Source organism: Citrus sinensis, chromosome 9 (genome assembly GCF_022201045.2).
Source record: "Citrus sinensis cultivar Valencia sweet orange chromosome 9, DVS_A1.0, whole genome shotgun sequence".
NCBI lineage: Eukaryota > Viridiplantae > Streptophyta > Magnoliopsida > Sapindales > Rutaceae > Citrus > Citrus sinensis.
In genome coordinates, this window is record NC_068564.1 from 10,829,323 (window position 1) to 10,845,483 (window position 16,161).

A 16,161-nucleotide genomic window follows, 5' to 3' on the forward strand; every position below is an offset into this window, starting at 1 on the left:
AATGATTTTAAACACAAGAATGATTTTAGACACAAGAATGGATGGGGAATAATTTATATGAATCAATTTGGATTGAAAACGAATGAGAATGATGGATTTTGGAATGAAATCAAGTGAGGAGTAATCGGCTTTTAGTGAGAGAGAGAGAAACGGAAAGCCGAAAGAGAGGGAGAAGATGAATAGTTGAAATAGCACCCGAAACCGGATTGCCGAATGAGCTTAACCGGAAATCCGGTTGGTTCCAGCAAATGTTTCACGCAAATCCGGTTTTCCGGATAACACGAACCGGCTTGCCGGTTGGATCCAGAAGATAGCAAGAGAGAATCGGCTTGCCGGTTTGCCAAAATGCAGCTCGAATTCGGAATTCCGAATTGACAGAACCGGAAATCCGGTTTGGTCCAGCAAGCGTTCCTTGCGAATCCGGCTTTCCGGTTTTGCTAACCGGTAGTCCGATTTGAGGCAGAAAGTAACGTGCAAGCTATATACCGTTGGAAAGATAATTAAGTTAGCTTTCCAATAAATTTTACAGAGCTGGATTTGGAGTTCTCTAGAAGGAGTTATGACCAATTCATTATAGCATGTGCAGACTAGAGATTTTCACAAAAATTAAACATATAAGCATTCAAAAGTGAATAAATCAAACACACCACTTATCTATCATGCTTAAACACTTCATAAACATTAACATCAAACAAAACCATCATGATGAGTTGACAAGCTATCATCTTATATATATAACCATGCATCATGATAAAGCACTCAATGTTAAACACAATGATAATTCAATCATATAACCATACAAGTATACTTTCACAAATTCAAGTTATTATCCATTTATCATGATCCATTCAACAAAATTAATATGGCAAGAATTGTTACCAAAATAATCATCTTGCCTCATCTTTTTTTTTTTTTTTTAGATCATGCTCAAATGATTATCTCACAAGTTTCATCAAGGAACTCTCCACCATTCCTTATTTGTGGTACCTACAAAAAAATTCAAGTTGTGTGCTTTGGTACCCAAATACTCTTGGGTCCTTGAGTGTTAGCAATGGTTCCTTTTGGAACCCAAATACACTTGACTCCATAATATACATTTCTCTTAATTGGACATCTATAACTCATATGACCATTTTGATTGCAATAATGACAAACAATTTTATGATCACTTGTGGAGGTAGCCTTAACAAAATAATTCTTATAATATTTTTGTTTCAAGTGAGGCTTATACCCAAGTCCTCCTTTATCAAACACACATTTTTTAGAATTAAGCATGTTATCCAACATCTTTTGCCCATTTGTGAATTTCAAAACAATTTCATTGAGCTCGTTACTCTTTTTCTTAAGCGCTTCATTTTCTTTCATCAACTCATCAACATGTGATTTTTCATGCTCATACGAAATACTTTGTTGACATGTGAATGATGCAATTCTATCATGCAACATTTTATTATCTAACTCTAGTCCTTTAATCTTTTCATTTAATGAATCATTGCATTTTTGTAAAGCATCCTTTTCATTATTCAAGTCATCTACATATGATTCTAAATGCTCATGTGAAGTACTAGATTTCTCATTTGATAATGCAACTCTATCATGCAATGTTTTATTCTCTAATTCTAGGCATGTAATCTTTGCACATAGAGATTCATTTTCATTTTTGAGCTCTACCATTTTCTTTTTAAGACATGCATTCTTTTTACCAATTTTTATCCAATTATCATGCAATTCTTTAAAAGCATCATGTAATTCATCATAAGTAGGAAGATCATTTACCTCATCAAGTTCATCATCAGATTCATCTCCAATTGCCATAAGTGCCAAATTCGACACTTCATGAAATTCCTCCTCGCTCGTAATCTCCTCATACACAATTTCAAGTTTTCTCCAAATTTCATAAGCATTAGAACAATTTGAAACTCTATGAAATTCATTTTTATCTAAGGCACAAAATAAAGCATTCATAGCCTTGGAATTTAAAGACATCTTTTTCTTATCCAATTCACTTAAAACATTCTTTCTAGGAATGAGTAAATCATCACAAACAACTTCCCAAATTTCATAATCTAAAGCTTGTAAATAAATTCTCATCCTAGTTTTCCAATAAGGATAATCATTTCCATCGAAAAATGGAGGTCTTGTGATAGATTGTCCTTCCATGATAGTTGAGCTAATTTGGGTTGCTATGGATCTTTAACTCTAGACGATTAAGTCTACACAAGAGCACCTCGCTCTGATACCAAATGAAATACTAGCTAGGCAACCCAAGAGGGGGGGTGAATTGGAATTTTAAAAATTATCCTAGGCAAACCACACAACAATTTAATCTAATGCCTTAATAAATTCGAAAACAATAAATTTGATAAAAGCACAATAATAAATGAGTAAGGGAAGAGAAAGCAAACTCAAGGATTTTTACGTGGTTCGGCTATCCCCGCCTACGTCCACGCCTCCAAGCTCACCGGGCTTGAGGATTTCACTAAGCTAGCCTCCCAAGGCTTCAAACGCTTACAATTGACTTCAAGGTGTCAATGAACCTTTACAACAAGAGATTATATCTCCAATCTCTTCACCCCAAGTGTTTCCCACACTTGTACACTCACAATTTGATGAGAAATGAAAATTACAACAAAAACTCTCTTTAAGAGTGGATATACAAATTATAGCTCAATGATGATTCAACAAATGATGATTTACGAAATGGAAGCTCAATATATGTTGTGTGCACTTGTTTATACTTGCTTGAGTTACCAAAAATGAATTGGTTTTGAGTTTATATAGTTTGAACTCAAAAACTAGCCGTTACTAGCCGTTATGCACATTTTTTGTCGTAACCGGCTTGCCGTTTATGGACATCCGGTTAGCCGCTTTCGTTCTGGTGCTTACTGCCCCGAATCCGGATTTCCGATTTTTAGAATCCGGTAAGCCGTTTTCGTTCTGGATGCTTACTGCCCCGAATTCGGCCTGCCGTTTATCAGTATCCGGTAAGCCGCTTGCTACAGTAACTGCTACAGTGAAACATTTCCCGAAATTTACAGTTTGACCCCAAAACTTTATAAAACTGTAGTATGGCCCAAAACGTTATGAAAGTTTGCAAATAGGTCCAATTTCAGAATTTTAAATAATGCTTTCTCAATCCCACAACTTTCTGAAATTATGACTTCGCCCACACTTTATGAAATTATATAATGGCCCAAAAACATTTAAATAGTTTCAAATAGGTCCAAATCCGAAATTTCAAGCACTACTTGTTTATTTCAAAGTTTTCAAAATTCTTTCAATTAAACCATAAACTTTGAAAAACAACCAATTTCATAAAATCATTTTTCCATTAAATATGAAACATTTATAAAGTGAAAATAATGATTTATTCAAAAGGAATAAAAACAATCAATTGCATAAAATCATTTTTCCATTAAAATATAAAACATTTATAATGTGAAAAAAAATGATTTATTTAAAATATATTTTTCAATAATTTGAGCTTAAAAGATTAATCATTCTTAATCTTGTTTGTTATCATCAAAATCAATATTATGGAAACATATATGTTAACACCACTTAGTATCTATATATTAAATAAAATTTACATCAAACATTTACACATTGTCGTATATACATAAATACATACATAATTTATTAATATTATAAAATATACATATCTACCAAAATATTACACATTTACATTATTGAAGTTTTAATATTATATATATATATATATATTATCGATATTATAAAATGTACATGTCTAACAATATTTTACACATTTACATTATTGAAGCTTTAAATGTATATAAAATTTTATAAATAAAATACTATGTTTATATTCATCTTTTCAAAAAATAAAAATAAAAGAGAGAATCATCTCTAGTATTTGAGTTTTGATAATAAGATCCTACAAATTATTTTAAAATAGAAAATATAATCGGGTCATTGATCGGGTAAATGGGTTAAGAACTTTAACCATAACCCAACATGGAAAAAAATCGTGTCAACCCGGACCCAATCCGTTTAATAATTGTGTTAAATTTGATGACTCATACCCATTTATTCGTGTCGTGTTCGTGTTGGATAATCAGATCGTGTCAAATTTTGCCAGCTCTAAGTCATATAAATCTCTTGGCATCTAAAATGGTCACACAAACTCATTTTTTAAAATAATTATTATACAGTATGACAATAGTCAAAGCTTTTACAATAAATAAAGAGAAATAATAAACATAATTTATTATCTCAAATTTCATCTAAAACTAAGTTTCATTTGTGTACTCTAGAATTTGTTTTTTACAAGATCTAAGTGAGATTAACTGTATTGTCTTACCAATTAGTTGATAAATATCATATTTTTTTAAACAATTTTTTAGAATAAAAAGTTTGAGATATATAGCACTATTCATGAATAAAACAACTGGATTTTTTGTCCTTATAACAGTTCGGTTAAAAGAATACCCACACATGCACCAAAAATTTTACCCTTGTAATTGGGCCTTATTTATCCACTAGGGCATCAGTCCAAAGAGTGAAGCCCGTAACACCCACTAGATTTCTTATGGGAAAAATGATAAATACACCCCCAACGTTTAGACAAAAGAAAAAAAGCTCCCCTAACGTTTTAAAAAAAATATTTACACCCTCATTCATTAACAGAAATAATAATTTTAATAGAAATTACCGTTATACCCTTCTAGCATATAAAAAAAATATACAAGTTTAACTTGTGGTATTAATACCATAAAATTTTATTTCAATTTTAAACTTATATATTTAACAATTCTCCACATGTTATCATTTAAACTTGTATATTTATAACTAATTTTTTATGTTATTTTTTATGGTATTAATTGAAATACAAGTTAATGTTAATAACCAATTTTATTTATTTTTATTCTTGAGTAATGAATTAAATTTATTTGGCTTGAAGAGGGAATTTGATAAAAATTTAAATAGATGAATTGGGTAATGAGGGTATATTTATAATTTTATTAATAATATATGGACAAATTGGAAAATCAACAATTTTTTTATATGCTAGAAGGGTATAACGATAATTTTTGTTAAAAGTTATTATTTCCATTAGTGAATGGGGTTGTACATGTCTTTTTTGAAACGTTAGGGGGATTTTTGTCCCTTTGTCTAAACGTTGGGGGTGTGTTTGTCCTTTTCCCTTTCTTATGACACCACTTTTTAATTTTATTTTCTAAAATACCGTAGTTTAATTTATAAAATAAAAATTCGTGAATTAAAATTAATATCTTACCATAAATTAAACTTCAACTTGAAAAGGTTATTTATTTTTAAGTTTTTATTTATAAAATGCATACAAAATTTTAAAATTTAAAATTATTTTAATTAAATAATTTACATTTTCAGAATCTAAACTCTAATAAAATATATAAAAATATTTTTAAACAAAATTTTATAACATAAATATAATTATATAAACTACGAAATGGGGTGAGTGAAAAGTCTTTTAAAATAATAATTAATTTAAGTTTTTTTTTTAATTTTGTTTTGAAATTAAATTTATTTTTGGTTATTGAAATTAAAAAATGGTTATTATCATTTCACTACTTTAAAAATTGAAAAATATCAAACGATTACAAGAAGTATTGTCCCTTATCATTTTCCTATAATATCTTTACAAAAATATTATATTGCTATTTTTCTGTTATAACTGTTAGTTGACCAGTTAGTTCACTAATAAAATACCAATTTTACTCTTCATAATTAAAAAAACAATTACTTCAAACTTATTCCAGCAAAAAGAAAAGTAAAAAATCCACAATGAAATCATTAAGTACACAAATTTAATCCATATACGATATTCGTGCAAAAAAAGAAAAAAAAATAAAAAAAAAACCCACAACAATATCAACTAAAACTTCCTAATACCTACTGAACCTAAATAATATCCATTATCTAAGTAGCCACGGTCCAATGGTTGTTATCCATAAAGTAATGCCTGACTAAACAAATTGGCAAGCGACCCATTCTACAATGATCTTCAAGCTTGTGATTGAGTAACACCTGTAATCACATAAAATTGTATATAAATGAAATTCTATAACCTTGTAAAAAAAAAATCAAAAGCAAAATTTAGTCTTTAATTTTACCTCCTGCACTTGTCTTTATGCCTATTTGTCTTTAAATTTAGTCTTTAAATTCTATATCCAAATCTTTTGACTACTCTCACCCTTTTGGCCACCCTCAACACTTGTGTTCTGTAAATTAAAAGGTTACAGAAAGAGCCTAACAAAAACATAATAATTTTTCACCACGTACTTGTTTCAAATATATCATATTCAAATATATTGTACCTTATTCTTTCTAGTTTTTTTTTTTTGCTGGGGGTTGAGATGATTCTCCTAATTGTTCTTGAGCTCTCATTCCGATTCTCTGCAAAAAAAAAAATAATAATAATAATAATATCATAGTTAAAGAATAACGTAGATGCGAAAGCCAAATACTCATAAACCCAACAAAGCAACATTGACACATACTTGATTTTGTCTTGTCCTTGACCTTTTAGCATTGGATGGAGCAAGTTGACAAGTTCTTACATTATGAGTTGTCGAGTGGCAGAAACTACATCTAATCACAAATGACCTATTAGATTTCACTGGCTCATTTGGCTCCCTTCTTCTAAGCTTCTTAGGTCTGCCGGCTTGTCTTCTCTTCACTGGAGGGTTAATTAACCCTCTCTCTCCTGCCTCCCATGTAACTTGATCAGGTATAGGGTGAACAATAACTGAATAAGTGTCTAGGTACGCTCGCTTGGTGAAATAGTTTGGAATATAGTAGTGAACATCGTGTCTGCAGTACATAATAGAGGCCATTGCATGCCTACATGGCAGTCCAGATATCTCTCAGTACCCACAGTCACATGTTTTATTTTCAACATCCATAATAAACCATCTCACTGGGGTGTAGTTAATGTCTTTAACCTGGAATACAGTATCACCTGATGGTTTTACACTCAACTTGGATGACTCTTCAGATATTTCATCAATTTGTTTCTTAATCCTAGGAGTAAGAATCGAAGGCCACAATTGTGCTTCATTTCTCCTCTTTGTAAATCTTTTCATCAACTTGCATCTAATCTCCTCTAACATAGTCAAACAAGGCTTGTCTCTGTACTTACCAATCCAACTATTGAAGCACTCAGTTGTATTGTTGGTAGAATGGTCTACTTTGGCATTTTTGTCAAATGCCCACCTGGACCACTGATAGTCTTCTAAGTTATCAAACCACTCTTTTGCACCATCTTTAACAGACCTCATTTTGTCCAAAGCAGCAAAGAAATCAGTTCGGTTGTTGGCCTTGCATGCTCTCCAAAATAGCTTTTTTAATGCCAAGCCAGAAAATTGTCCTCTAAAATGTCTCCCGCAATGCCTACTGTGAGCAGTAGGCCGTGTCTGTTGAAGAGCAGTTATTAGTCCCTTTTGTCTATCACTCATAAAAGTAACTTTTCTACCATCATCAAAGTACTCATGCAAGAGTGACAAGAACCATCCCCAAGACCATTGATCTTCAATCTCACAAATAGCATAGGCTAAAGGAAGAATGCCATTATTAACATCCACACCCACTGCTGCCATCAGAATTCCCCCAAATTCACCTCTCAAATGACACCCATCAATACCAATATATGGCCTACACCCATTTAAAAATGCATTTCTCTGAGCAGGTAGTGACATAAAGAATCTCTTAAACACAATTTTGCCTGGAATACTCTCTGTGTCACACAAGACTTTGCACTTAGACCCTACATTGTGCTTCTCTACCATTGCCTGGTATTGGAATAATTTTTCATGAACCCTTAGAGTGGTCACCACCTAGTAAAGATTCTGCCTTCTTCTTAGCTCTATACAGTTTTAAGTTATTTGGTGCAACACCATAATTAGTCTTTAAATGGCTCCTAATATGTGAAATCTTGATTTTAAGGGTTTTCTTCACTAAGTCTTTTATCTTCTCTACAATCCAATGACTAGAGGTAAGAGCATTTTTCTGTGCTCTAAAGCAAGTGTGCACATTATTCAGCTTTCTAATGACAAAACCCCCACTGTTACCCAACAAGCCACATGTGACAGACCATGGACAATCTTTAACCTTGCACCTTGCATAATATCTTTTCTTGTCATTATAAATCTTCTCAACATCAAACCCCTCTTTGATCATAATGTTGTGTAGTTTTCCCCTAAATTCTTTTGCATTATCAAAAACAGCTCCCAAAAAAAGCTTATCTATCCCATTTTCTGGAGTTTTATATTCATTAACTTTAATGTACCTCATCATCTTAGCCGTGGCAGTGTGATCCTCCTCATCCGAACTAAAGGGCATGTTTTCTTCATCTTCTTCAGGACCTGACAGAATATCATTTTCTTTACTGTCATCAACTGTAACAAGCTCTACAAAAGGAACATCATTTACTTGACCATCACCAACAACAACACCGCTAACATGATCACCTCTACCATCATCACTATTGACATCATCACCACTAAGATCACCACTAGCATCAACCTCACTATCATTAGAATATCCCCCATCCGAACATCCAGACCAGTCATCATTACTTGTATCATTATCATCAGGGTTAGGCAAGTCTTCATTTGGGGTAGGTTTAGTTTGGGTTTGGAAAAGCTTTGATACAACTTCAAGTGGCGTATTTTTGGGGTCTTGGTGAGTCAAAGATGCATTTTGCAAGGTTTCAAACATTGAGTTCATTAGGTTAGGTTCAGGGAAAGCATCTTGCAGATTGGTGAGAGAGGACTGAATCATGAAAGGCATTTCAGTCGTAGGGTAAGGTATAAGCTCAATCTCTATTGTTTTCACCCCGTCATTCTCATGGCTAAGGCACTGCATGTTATAGGTTTCTTATTGTCAGTCCTTGGCTCCTTACATATCATCTTCAACATCTCATGATCAGCCAAACCATCAGCAGATGTTATACGAACTGCATCTACTCTCAAATTTTCAATTTTATATTGGTCTGGATTGATCAAACCTATAGGGTGGCGCATGCCCTTGTACAAAAAATTAGCTCCAGAGGCAGCATGATATCTATAAATTCAAAAAAATTACAATAAAAATCACCTTAAACCACAATTAAACCTACCTAATTTCATGAATAAATCGAAAGCAACCCCCTCACCCACCCAAAAAAAAAATTAATATACAACGCAAATAAATCAGACATACAAGATCAATTTAACCAATGAGTTCGGTTGTAGAGCACTAAGCAACTTCGACTTTTCGATGTCGATAGTAAATGACAAACTACAACTTCGAACACCATAAGTCTTCTGCAACAACCACCTATGAATTCATTTGAAGCGTTTAATCTGGAAAAATGCCGAGTTCAACCACTTTACAAATATTTACTACTTTAAGCTTTTTAAAGATGGCGGGACGTATCACTTGCTCCCCTTTTGTCTTCTTTTTTTTTTCCAAATAAACACTTTTATCTTTATTTTTGTGTAAAAGTCATTTTTACCGCTTTTATGTCAGAATGACACCAACATTAAATTTGCAGTTGTAACGAAAAAATAATAATTTTTTTTTTATAAAAATAATAAAAAAATAATATTTTTTTAATTTTTAAAATAGTGAAATGATAACAATCCTTAAAAAAATTATAAAGAATTTCGAGGGGTGTCAAAAGAACAGCTCCTCTCCATATCCAATTGACACCAGTACACAAAAATCAAAACGATGCGTTTTTGTTGGCACTCTATAAAAAACGGCGCGTTTTGATTTTCTTGCCTCTCTTCCCATCGCCGAGGACTGAGGATAGTGTTATTCCCATTTGCTTCAAGAAAGAAATGGCAGTTTTGTTATCAACAACAATCACCACCACGCTAAACATCAATGTTGCAAGTAAACCAGAAATCCCAGAGACAAAATTTGATTTCTTGGCAGGTAACTTCACTTCCCCACTTCATTTTCCTTCACTTTTTAACACTTGTCTGTTACCAAACCTAAGGAATAAGAAGAGACTCTCACTTATTAGTCTAGCTGTAAAGAAACGATCAAATTTTGAAACAACTGTGAATTCTTATGGGAAGATAAATAAACCAGGGAAAGGAAGTGGAAACACTCTAATTTTGAGTGAGGGAAGAGATGAGGATGAGCATTATGGGCCTGTTTGTCCAGGTTGTGGGATATTTATGCAAGATAAAGACCCAAATTTACCTGGGTATTATAAGAAAAAGAAAGTTATTGAAAGAAATGAAGAATTTTCAGAAGATGAGGAGGGCATAGAAAATGATGTTGAAGGGTTTGAGGAGGATATTGTGGATGGAAATTTTGATGAAAGTGATAGAAAAGAAAGTGATTCCAGAGACGGGGACGTGTTCGATGATTGGGATTCTGATGAATGGGAAGCCAAGTTTTTAGGTGAAGATGAAGATGATTTGGACTTGGATGGCTTCACACCAGCAGGTGTTGGGTACGGTAACATAACAGAGGAGTTGATAGAGAGGTCAAAAAAGAAGAAATTGTCAAAAGCGGAGAAAAAGAAGAAGGCTAGGGAGGCACAAAAGGAAAAAGGTGAGGTTACAGTGTGTGCTCGGTGTCATTCTTTGAGGAATTATGGACAAGTGAAGAATGAAGTAGCGGAAAACTTGATACCCGATTTTGATTTTGATAGGGTAATTGCAACCAGGCTGCTGAAACCTAGTGGCAATGCAAATGCTGGTGTTGTGGTCATGGTAGTTGATTGTGTTGATTTTGATGGGATGTTCCCAAAACAGGCAGCTAAGTCCTTATTCAAGAAATTAGAAGAGGCCAAAGACGATGCCAAGCTTAGCAAGAAGTTGCCTAAGCTTGTTCTTGTGGGTACAAAGGTTGATCTCCTTCCATCTCAAGTTTCACCTACAAGGTTAGATAGATGGGTCCGTCATCGTGCTAAGGCCGGAGGGGCACCTAAACTAAATGGGGTTTACTTGGTTAGTGCACGTAAGGATTTGGGTGTTAGGAATTTGTTGGCATTCATCAAGGAATTGGCAGGTCCTCGAGGAAATGTGTGGGTTGTCGGGTCACAAAACGCTGGCAAGTCCACCTTAATCAATACATTTGCGAAAAAAGAAGGGGTGAAAGTTTCAAAGCTTACAGAAGCTCCAATTCCTGGCACAACACTTGGAATATTGAGAATTGGGGGGATTTTGCCAGCCAAGGCTAAGTTGTATGACACCCCAGGACTCTTACATCCACATCTGATGTCTATGAGATTGAATAGGGATGAGCAGAAAATGGTTGAAATTCGGAAGGAGCTACAGCCTCGGACATATAGGGTGAAGGCAAGTTACCACTTAATTAGTTTGTACATTCCAACCAACTTTTCTTGTCTAAGCGACTAAGCTTCTGCATATGCGTTTTTTACTTATGTCTGTAAAAAGTTAAAAAGTGATTTGGGTAAGAGCTTACACAGCCCTGCTGGTTGAAATTCTATAAATGGATAAAAGCATCAATTGCTTTAATGGATATTGTTTAGCTGACCAGTAATAATAAAGTACGGTGCATGAAACATTCACCAAACCAAATGAATACCCATCAATTCAGTTTTATGTTAGACTTGATTTATTTACATTCTATTTTCTTGTGATTCTAAATTTCTATTTTGAATGATGCTTGGAGCTTGTTAATAAGTTGTGTCTGATTAAACTTATATACACTTGGGTTCCATGTCAAATATGTCACCATGCCAGCTACATTTCATACTTTGGAGTAGCCATTACTGTAAATTAATGTGCTTTCTTCAGAATTCAGATTGTAACATTTCTCATGGAATAGCAGTAATGCTTAGGTAAAGCATGCTTTGATTAATTAGAGAGGGAACGACAGACATTATATAATGATAGCTTGTTATTGTCATCATATAGCAGCTTGTTATTGTCATCATAAAGTTTGTAGTTGATATCTGGCTTCAGTGACTTACTGTCTACGGGTGTTGTTACTTTTGTACTTCCTTGGGTATAGATTTATCCAACATATCCTACCTATAACAGTCTTACTAGAATCAAAGTTTCGTTTAGGGCTGACACTTTAACTTGTTTTGACATTTTTAGGGAGGGCAAGCCGTACATGTTGGTGGCTTAATGAGACTGGACCTTGATCAAGCCTCAGTGGAAACAATTTACGTGACAGTGTGGGCTTCACCAAATGTTTCCCTACACTTGGGGAAAATAGAAAATGCTGATGAAATCTGGAAAAACCATGTTGGTATCAGATTGCAGGTGAGAATTTTTTAGAAGATTTGCTCTTGTTATGAGCATTACTCTAATAGTTAATTCCTTGGTTCACTCTATATGATGGATTAGGTTCTGTGTGGTGTTTGCTGGTTATGCTGGTTATCATCAATGCTGCATTCCTTACTAATTCAACTGGCACTTACATGCAACTTAGCCAAAATAATCCGAGTTAGCTCATTTATGTTCTTTTTGTGTGCTCTATTCCTTTTAGGGGCCACGACTGCTCATGTTAATGTTCTATGATCTCCCTGCTGTCAAACTAATTAAGGAATTAGTGAACATATGCTCGCTCTTTAGTCCGTTGGATGCTTTTCACTAGGCCATGCATACTCTATATACATTGTCAAAAATTTGGATTAGCAAAATGTCTTAATTTATGGCACGTATTTCTGAAGATGGTTTTAACAAGGAAAAAGACTTAGAAAAGATTTCAACAAAAGTTGTCTTTCAACCATTTTACATACAAAAATGACGATTGTTTTTTGTGGCTAGGATACTGATTCATGGAGTGAGAAAGAGAGGGAGACATCAATATAAACAAAGAACATTTTCATGTCTTTTTTTTCAGTTGCTAGCATGTTTAAATATTATTTAACGCAATGATAAAAAAATAATTTGATTTTAGCTTTAGTTGTAATTGGTTGAAAAAAATGAGATGTAGTCTTGATAAATGAAGTGATTAATATATGGTCTGATGGCACGAAGTGTTTGACCATCAATCTGAAGGTTCAAACCTTGGCAGCATTTTCAATTCATGAATGACTCCGCCCACTAAGTTGTATGAATCCACTGCCCAGGTTTTTCTATTTTTGGATTGATGGCAATTTCACTCGCCCTCCCTAATTTTCAAACTTCTATCTGTTCAAGAGGCCAATTTGCTTTGTAGTAGGTTTTCCCTCCAAGATGTATCATTGAGCATCTCTATTCTCAATTTTAGATGCTCTCTCTGTTTTCCTATTTCACATTGGTGGAGAAAAATGGAAGATTCTTGGCTTTGTGCTAGTTCGAATGGCATTAATTGTTAGTAGTTCCATAGAATAAAATATCAGTGTATGTTTACTAATGTGAGAACTATGAAACTTGGTGTGGTTCAACTACATAATAATTCCTCCCAGTATCCATTAGAAAAGAAGAATTTTATGCCTAAAAATGTCATAAATGACAAGTCAGCTTTGTTTCCTCAATTATTTGAATGCTTCTTTGAACGATCGTTAAACATAAACTTTGAATGTCATAAATAAAAACTGGTCTTTGTCTGATGTATAGTCCGTTTAACTACATTTAGCTTCTTCTCTCAGCCTCCTATCGGCCAAGACCGAGCTTCTGAGATAGGCACATGGAAAGACAGGAAATTGAAAGTGTCTGGAACAAGTTGGGATGTGAACAGCATTGACATTGCTGCAGCTGGCTTGGGTTGGTTTTCTTTGGGTCTAAAAGGTGAAGCATCCTTGACTTTGTGGACATATGATGGCATTGAGATAACCTTGAGAGAACCTCTCATTCTTGACCGTGCACCATTCCTTGAGAGACCTGGTTTTTGGCTACCCAAGGCTATATCTGATGCCCTCGGCAGCAAAAGTAAACTTGAAGCTAAGAAGAGGAAAAAGCTTGAAGAGACTGAAGATTTCCTTTCAGAAGTTTCTGATTATAATTAGAAGTCTCCCTTGTCATCAGTATGTTTGAACATGCAGCCGTAGAAGATAATATTGTAGAACTGGAAACAGGTTCAGTTGGCATTTGCCTAAATGGGTTAGAGGTTTAAGCCATCATTTTGGCAGAGGTATAGGCATCCAGATTTTGTCACCTATTTTTACCTCACGTTGAGTTGCATCTCGCGTGAGCGAATTTTGATGACAACTTCATTCAACTTGATGGATGACGAATCTGAGGGAAATGTAGTTGCATGAAGCCATGACCCATGTTGCATAGTGTACATCTGTGGTTAATGTAATCTATGTGTTGTTGTGCTCTTATTATGATTCAGGGAACCACCATTTTCAAGTTACAGCAAATCTGTATGCATATGAACAAGCAAGACCAAGCATACTACAATGGTACATAAGAACAATGAAAACAGCCTTTGCTTTCCAACTGCCATTTCGCTTAACAATTATCAACAGGACTTACACAGCACTTGAGGGAGATTCAGTGAGGAAGACGAAAGAGAACAATTTCTTGTTTCATTTATCCTAAATTGTACATCTTTTTTTTTACAATTTTTTTCCCCAATGATTCTTTGTTTCACTGAAATTAAAGACGAGAATGAACAAGGAGTTATACAAAGAGATAGAGCCTTGCTCTATACAGCAACTACAGAAAGCAAAAAACTACATACTGCAAACAACAGTCATTGCACATTTTCCCTCTTCAACGGGGTTGCTGGATGCGGCGGGGGCTGCACTTTGGGTTCACATACTTGGCCGGCTTCTCAACATATTTGGCAGCTTCCATGGAAGATTTCGACACCCTCAAATTCTTCATCAGTGCATCTGCGTCTGTTTACAATTATTCCATGTTAGAATTCAGTTAACATAAGTTTGATGTCTACTGGCATAGTTAAAATATTCACTGAAAATATCAAAAGAGTCTATCTGTATCACCATTTGCAGGCGGTGGGGATGAAATGTTTTCCAGTTCACTTTCAAACGACATAACAAACTCATCGAATTGAGCTTCTATGCTAGAGAAATTTTCGCCAGCATCAAGGTCAAACGTATCTGGAAGCAAGTCAGCTACATTGCTGACATCAAATTCATCATCTCCACCATTGTCATAAAAGCCATCCTCATCTTGATGCTGGCTGAGCCAGTAGTTGTGGTACCATGTGGAGGTCGTGATCAGCTGCCACCATTCGGGGGAGAAATCCTCCACTTGGCGAAAAGCAGCTGGAATGAAGAGTGGGGCATTGGGGTTCAACGTCGACCTTCCTGAAACTAGCGCCATCAAAGTCCAATTCTCACTTCTGATCTGCAGCCCAAATCAACAAAAATCAAAAACAAAAAAATGAAAATCTGTCCAACTCCTCAATCGACATCAAAATGTCATGAATCCGAGGGAAAAAGCCACACCCACCACAACATCTCCATCCAAATCAACAAAAGCCAGTTCATCCAACTATCAGATTCAATGTTTGTATAATTTGAAAACCCATTTCAAAGCAATTCCAAATACATATAAATACATGCATCCAAACATCAGATCGGACCAACACAGCTGATACAAATAAACTTATCCCTCGAAATCAAGAAATCAAACACATGTCCAAAATTGAATTTTTCATACAATATGCATGTGAAAAATCCAAAATTTCATACATGGATAACTCAAAATTTTACAAACATGATACAGATCTGTTAGGCCCTTTATGAAAATACTACAATTTTCTTTTAAGATTCCCCTTCACTTCCCACCGATTTCTCAGCAACCAAATAAATTAGAAAAAAAAATTAATAAATAAAAATTCGAGAAAGATATTACCTTTGATTTGAGATAAGATATTTTCTCGTTTTGCTACGTGTTACAGGAAAAGATCAGGAAGCCAAATGTCTTATATACCAAGGGAAGTTTCGGGCCTGTTTGGTTCGGATTCCGAATCTGTTTGGTTTGGACTATTAAAAACAACACCGGCAAGTTGTTTTGTTTCCGCTGTGGCACAGCCTGCCTCGTCATTCAGTCAATCTCATTCCTGCTGTTGTTAGTTGACCTTTGACTTTCTACTATGGTTTCTTATTTTACGGTTATTACAACGTTTACCACTAAAAACATGCCGCGTCGAAATAAAAATAATAATAAATTGCATGGGACCCATCCACGTGCGCGTCAACCGGCCTTTTTGTCTTTCGGACAGCCAAATCACGCCCACGGCCGATAGCAATCATTGAAGGATCTGACGTCCGGGATTTTTCCGATC

The 16,161-nt window shown here is 34.6% G+C and overlaps 3 protein-coding genes across 5 annotated transcripts; 1 reads left to right on the forward strand and 2 right to left on the reverse strand.

The window, feature by feature from the left end:
* Positions 1-253: 253 nt before the first annotated feature.
* LOC127899856 (uncharacterized) lies at positions 254-7,787 on the reverse strand. The gene is made up of 3 exons (XM_052433996.1): positions 6,913-7,787; positions 6,501-6,843; positions 254-478 (listed from the first exon to the last, which is right to left on the reverse strand). The coding sequence occupies exons 1-3, from the start codon at positions 7,785-7,787 to the stop codon at positions 254-256; spliced, it is 1,443 nt and encodes a 480-aa protein (XP_052289956.1).
* Positions 7,788-9,753: 1,966 nt separating this feature from the next.
* LOC102630107 (GTP-binding protein BRASSINAZOLE INSENSITIVE PALE GREEN 2, chloroplastic) lies at positions 9,754-14,224 on the forward strand. Its single transcript, XM_052433504.1, has 3 exons — positions 9,754-11,304; positions 12,073-12,236; positions 13,550-14,224. Exons 1-3 carry the CDS (start codon positions 9,825-9,827, stop codon positions 13,904-13,906), a joined length of 2,001 nt encoding a protein of 666 aa, XP_052289464.1. The 5' UTR covers positions 9,754-9,824; the 3' UTR covers positions 13,907-14,224.
* A 180-nt stretch (positions 14,225-14,404) lies between these two features.
* LOC102629439 (protein EARLY RESPONSIVE TO DEHYDRATION 15) lies at positions 14,405-15,896 on the reverse strand. 3 transcript variants are annotated; one of them, XM_006491488.4, is made up of 3 exons: positions 15,729-15,896; positions 14,852-15,218; positions 14,405-14,740 (listed from the first exon to the last, which is right to left on the reverse strand). In XM_006491488.4, exons 2-3 carry the CDS (start codon positions 15,192-15,194, stop codon positions 14,619-14,621), a joined length of 465 nt encoding a protein of 154 aa, XP_006491551.2. In that variant the 5' UTR covers positions 15,195-15,218; positions 15,729-15,896; the 3' UTR covers positions 14,405-14,618. The 3 variants fall into 3 exon arrangements, with proteins under 3 accessions (XP_006491551.2, XP_006491549.2, XP_006491550.2); XM_006491486.4 differs by having other exon boundaries at positions 14,405-14,746; XM_006491487.4 differs by lacking the exon at positions 15,729-15,896 and adding an exon at positions 15,591-15,713 and having other exon boundaries at positions 14,405-14,746.
* Between the last annotated feature and the right edge of the window lie 265 nt (positions 15,897-16,161).

Excerpts from the sequence above, each read along its gene's own strand:
- LOC127899856 (XM_052433996.1), bottom strand. The coding sequence starts at position 7,787 with ATGGTAGAGAAGCACAATGTAGGGTCTAAGTGCAAAGTCTTGTGTGAC. Across the intron at positions 6,844-6,912 it reads AACTACACCCCAGTGAGATG|GCATGCAATGGCCTCTATTA; the intron begins GTTTATTATGGA and ends ACTGCCATGTAG. Across the intron at positions 479-6,500 it reads CAAGGACAAGACAAAATCAA|CTTGCACGTTACTTTCTGCC; the intron begins GTATGTGTCAAT and ends AACGGTATATAG.
- LOC102630107 (XM_052433504.1), top strand. The coding sequence starts at position 9,825 with ATGGCAGTTTTGTTATCAACAACAATCACCACCACGCTAAACATCAAT. Across the intron at positions 11,305-12,072 it reads GACATATAGGGTGAAGGCAA|GGCAAGCCGTACATGTTGGT; the intron begins GTTACCACTTAA and ends ATTTTTAGGGAG. Across the intron at positions 12,237-13,549 it reads ATGTTGGTATCAGATTGCAG|CCTCCTATCGGCCAAGACCG; the intron begins GTGAGAATTTTT and ends TTCTTCTCTCAG.
- LOC102629439 (XM_006491486.4), bottom strand. The coding sequence starts at position 15,194 with ATGGCGCTAGTTTCAGGAAGGTCGACGTTGAACCCCAATGCCCCACTC. Across the intron at positions 14,747-14,851 it reads ATCCCCACCGCCTGCAAATG|ACGCAGATGCACTGATGAAG; the intron begins GTGATACAGATA and ends AATTGTAAACAG.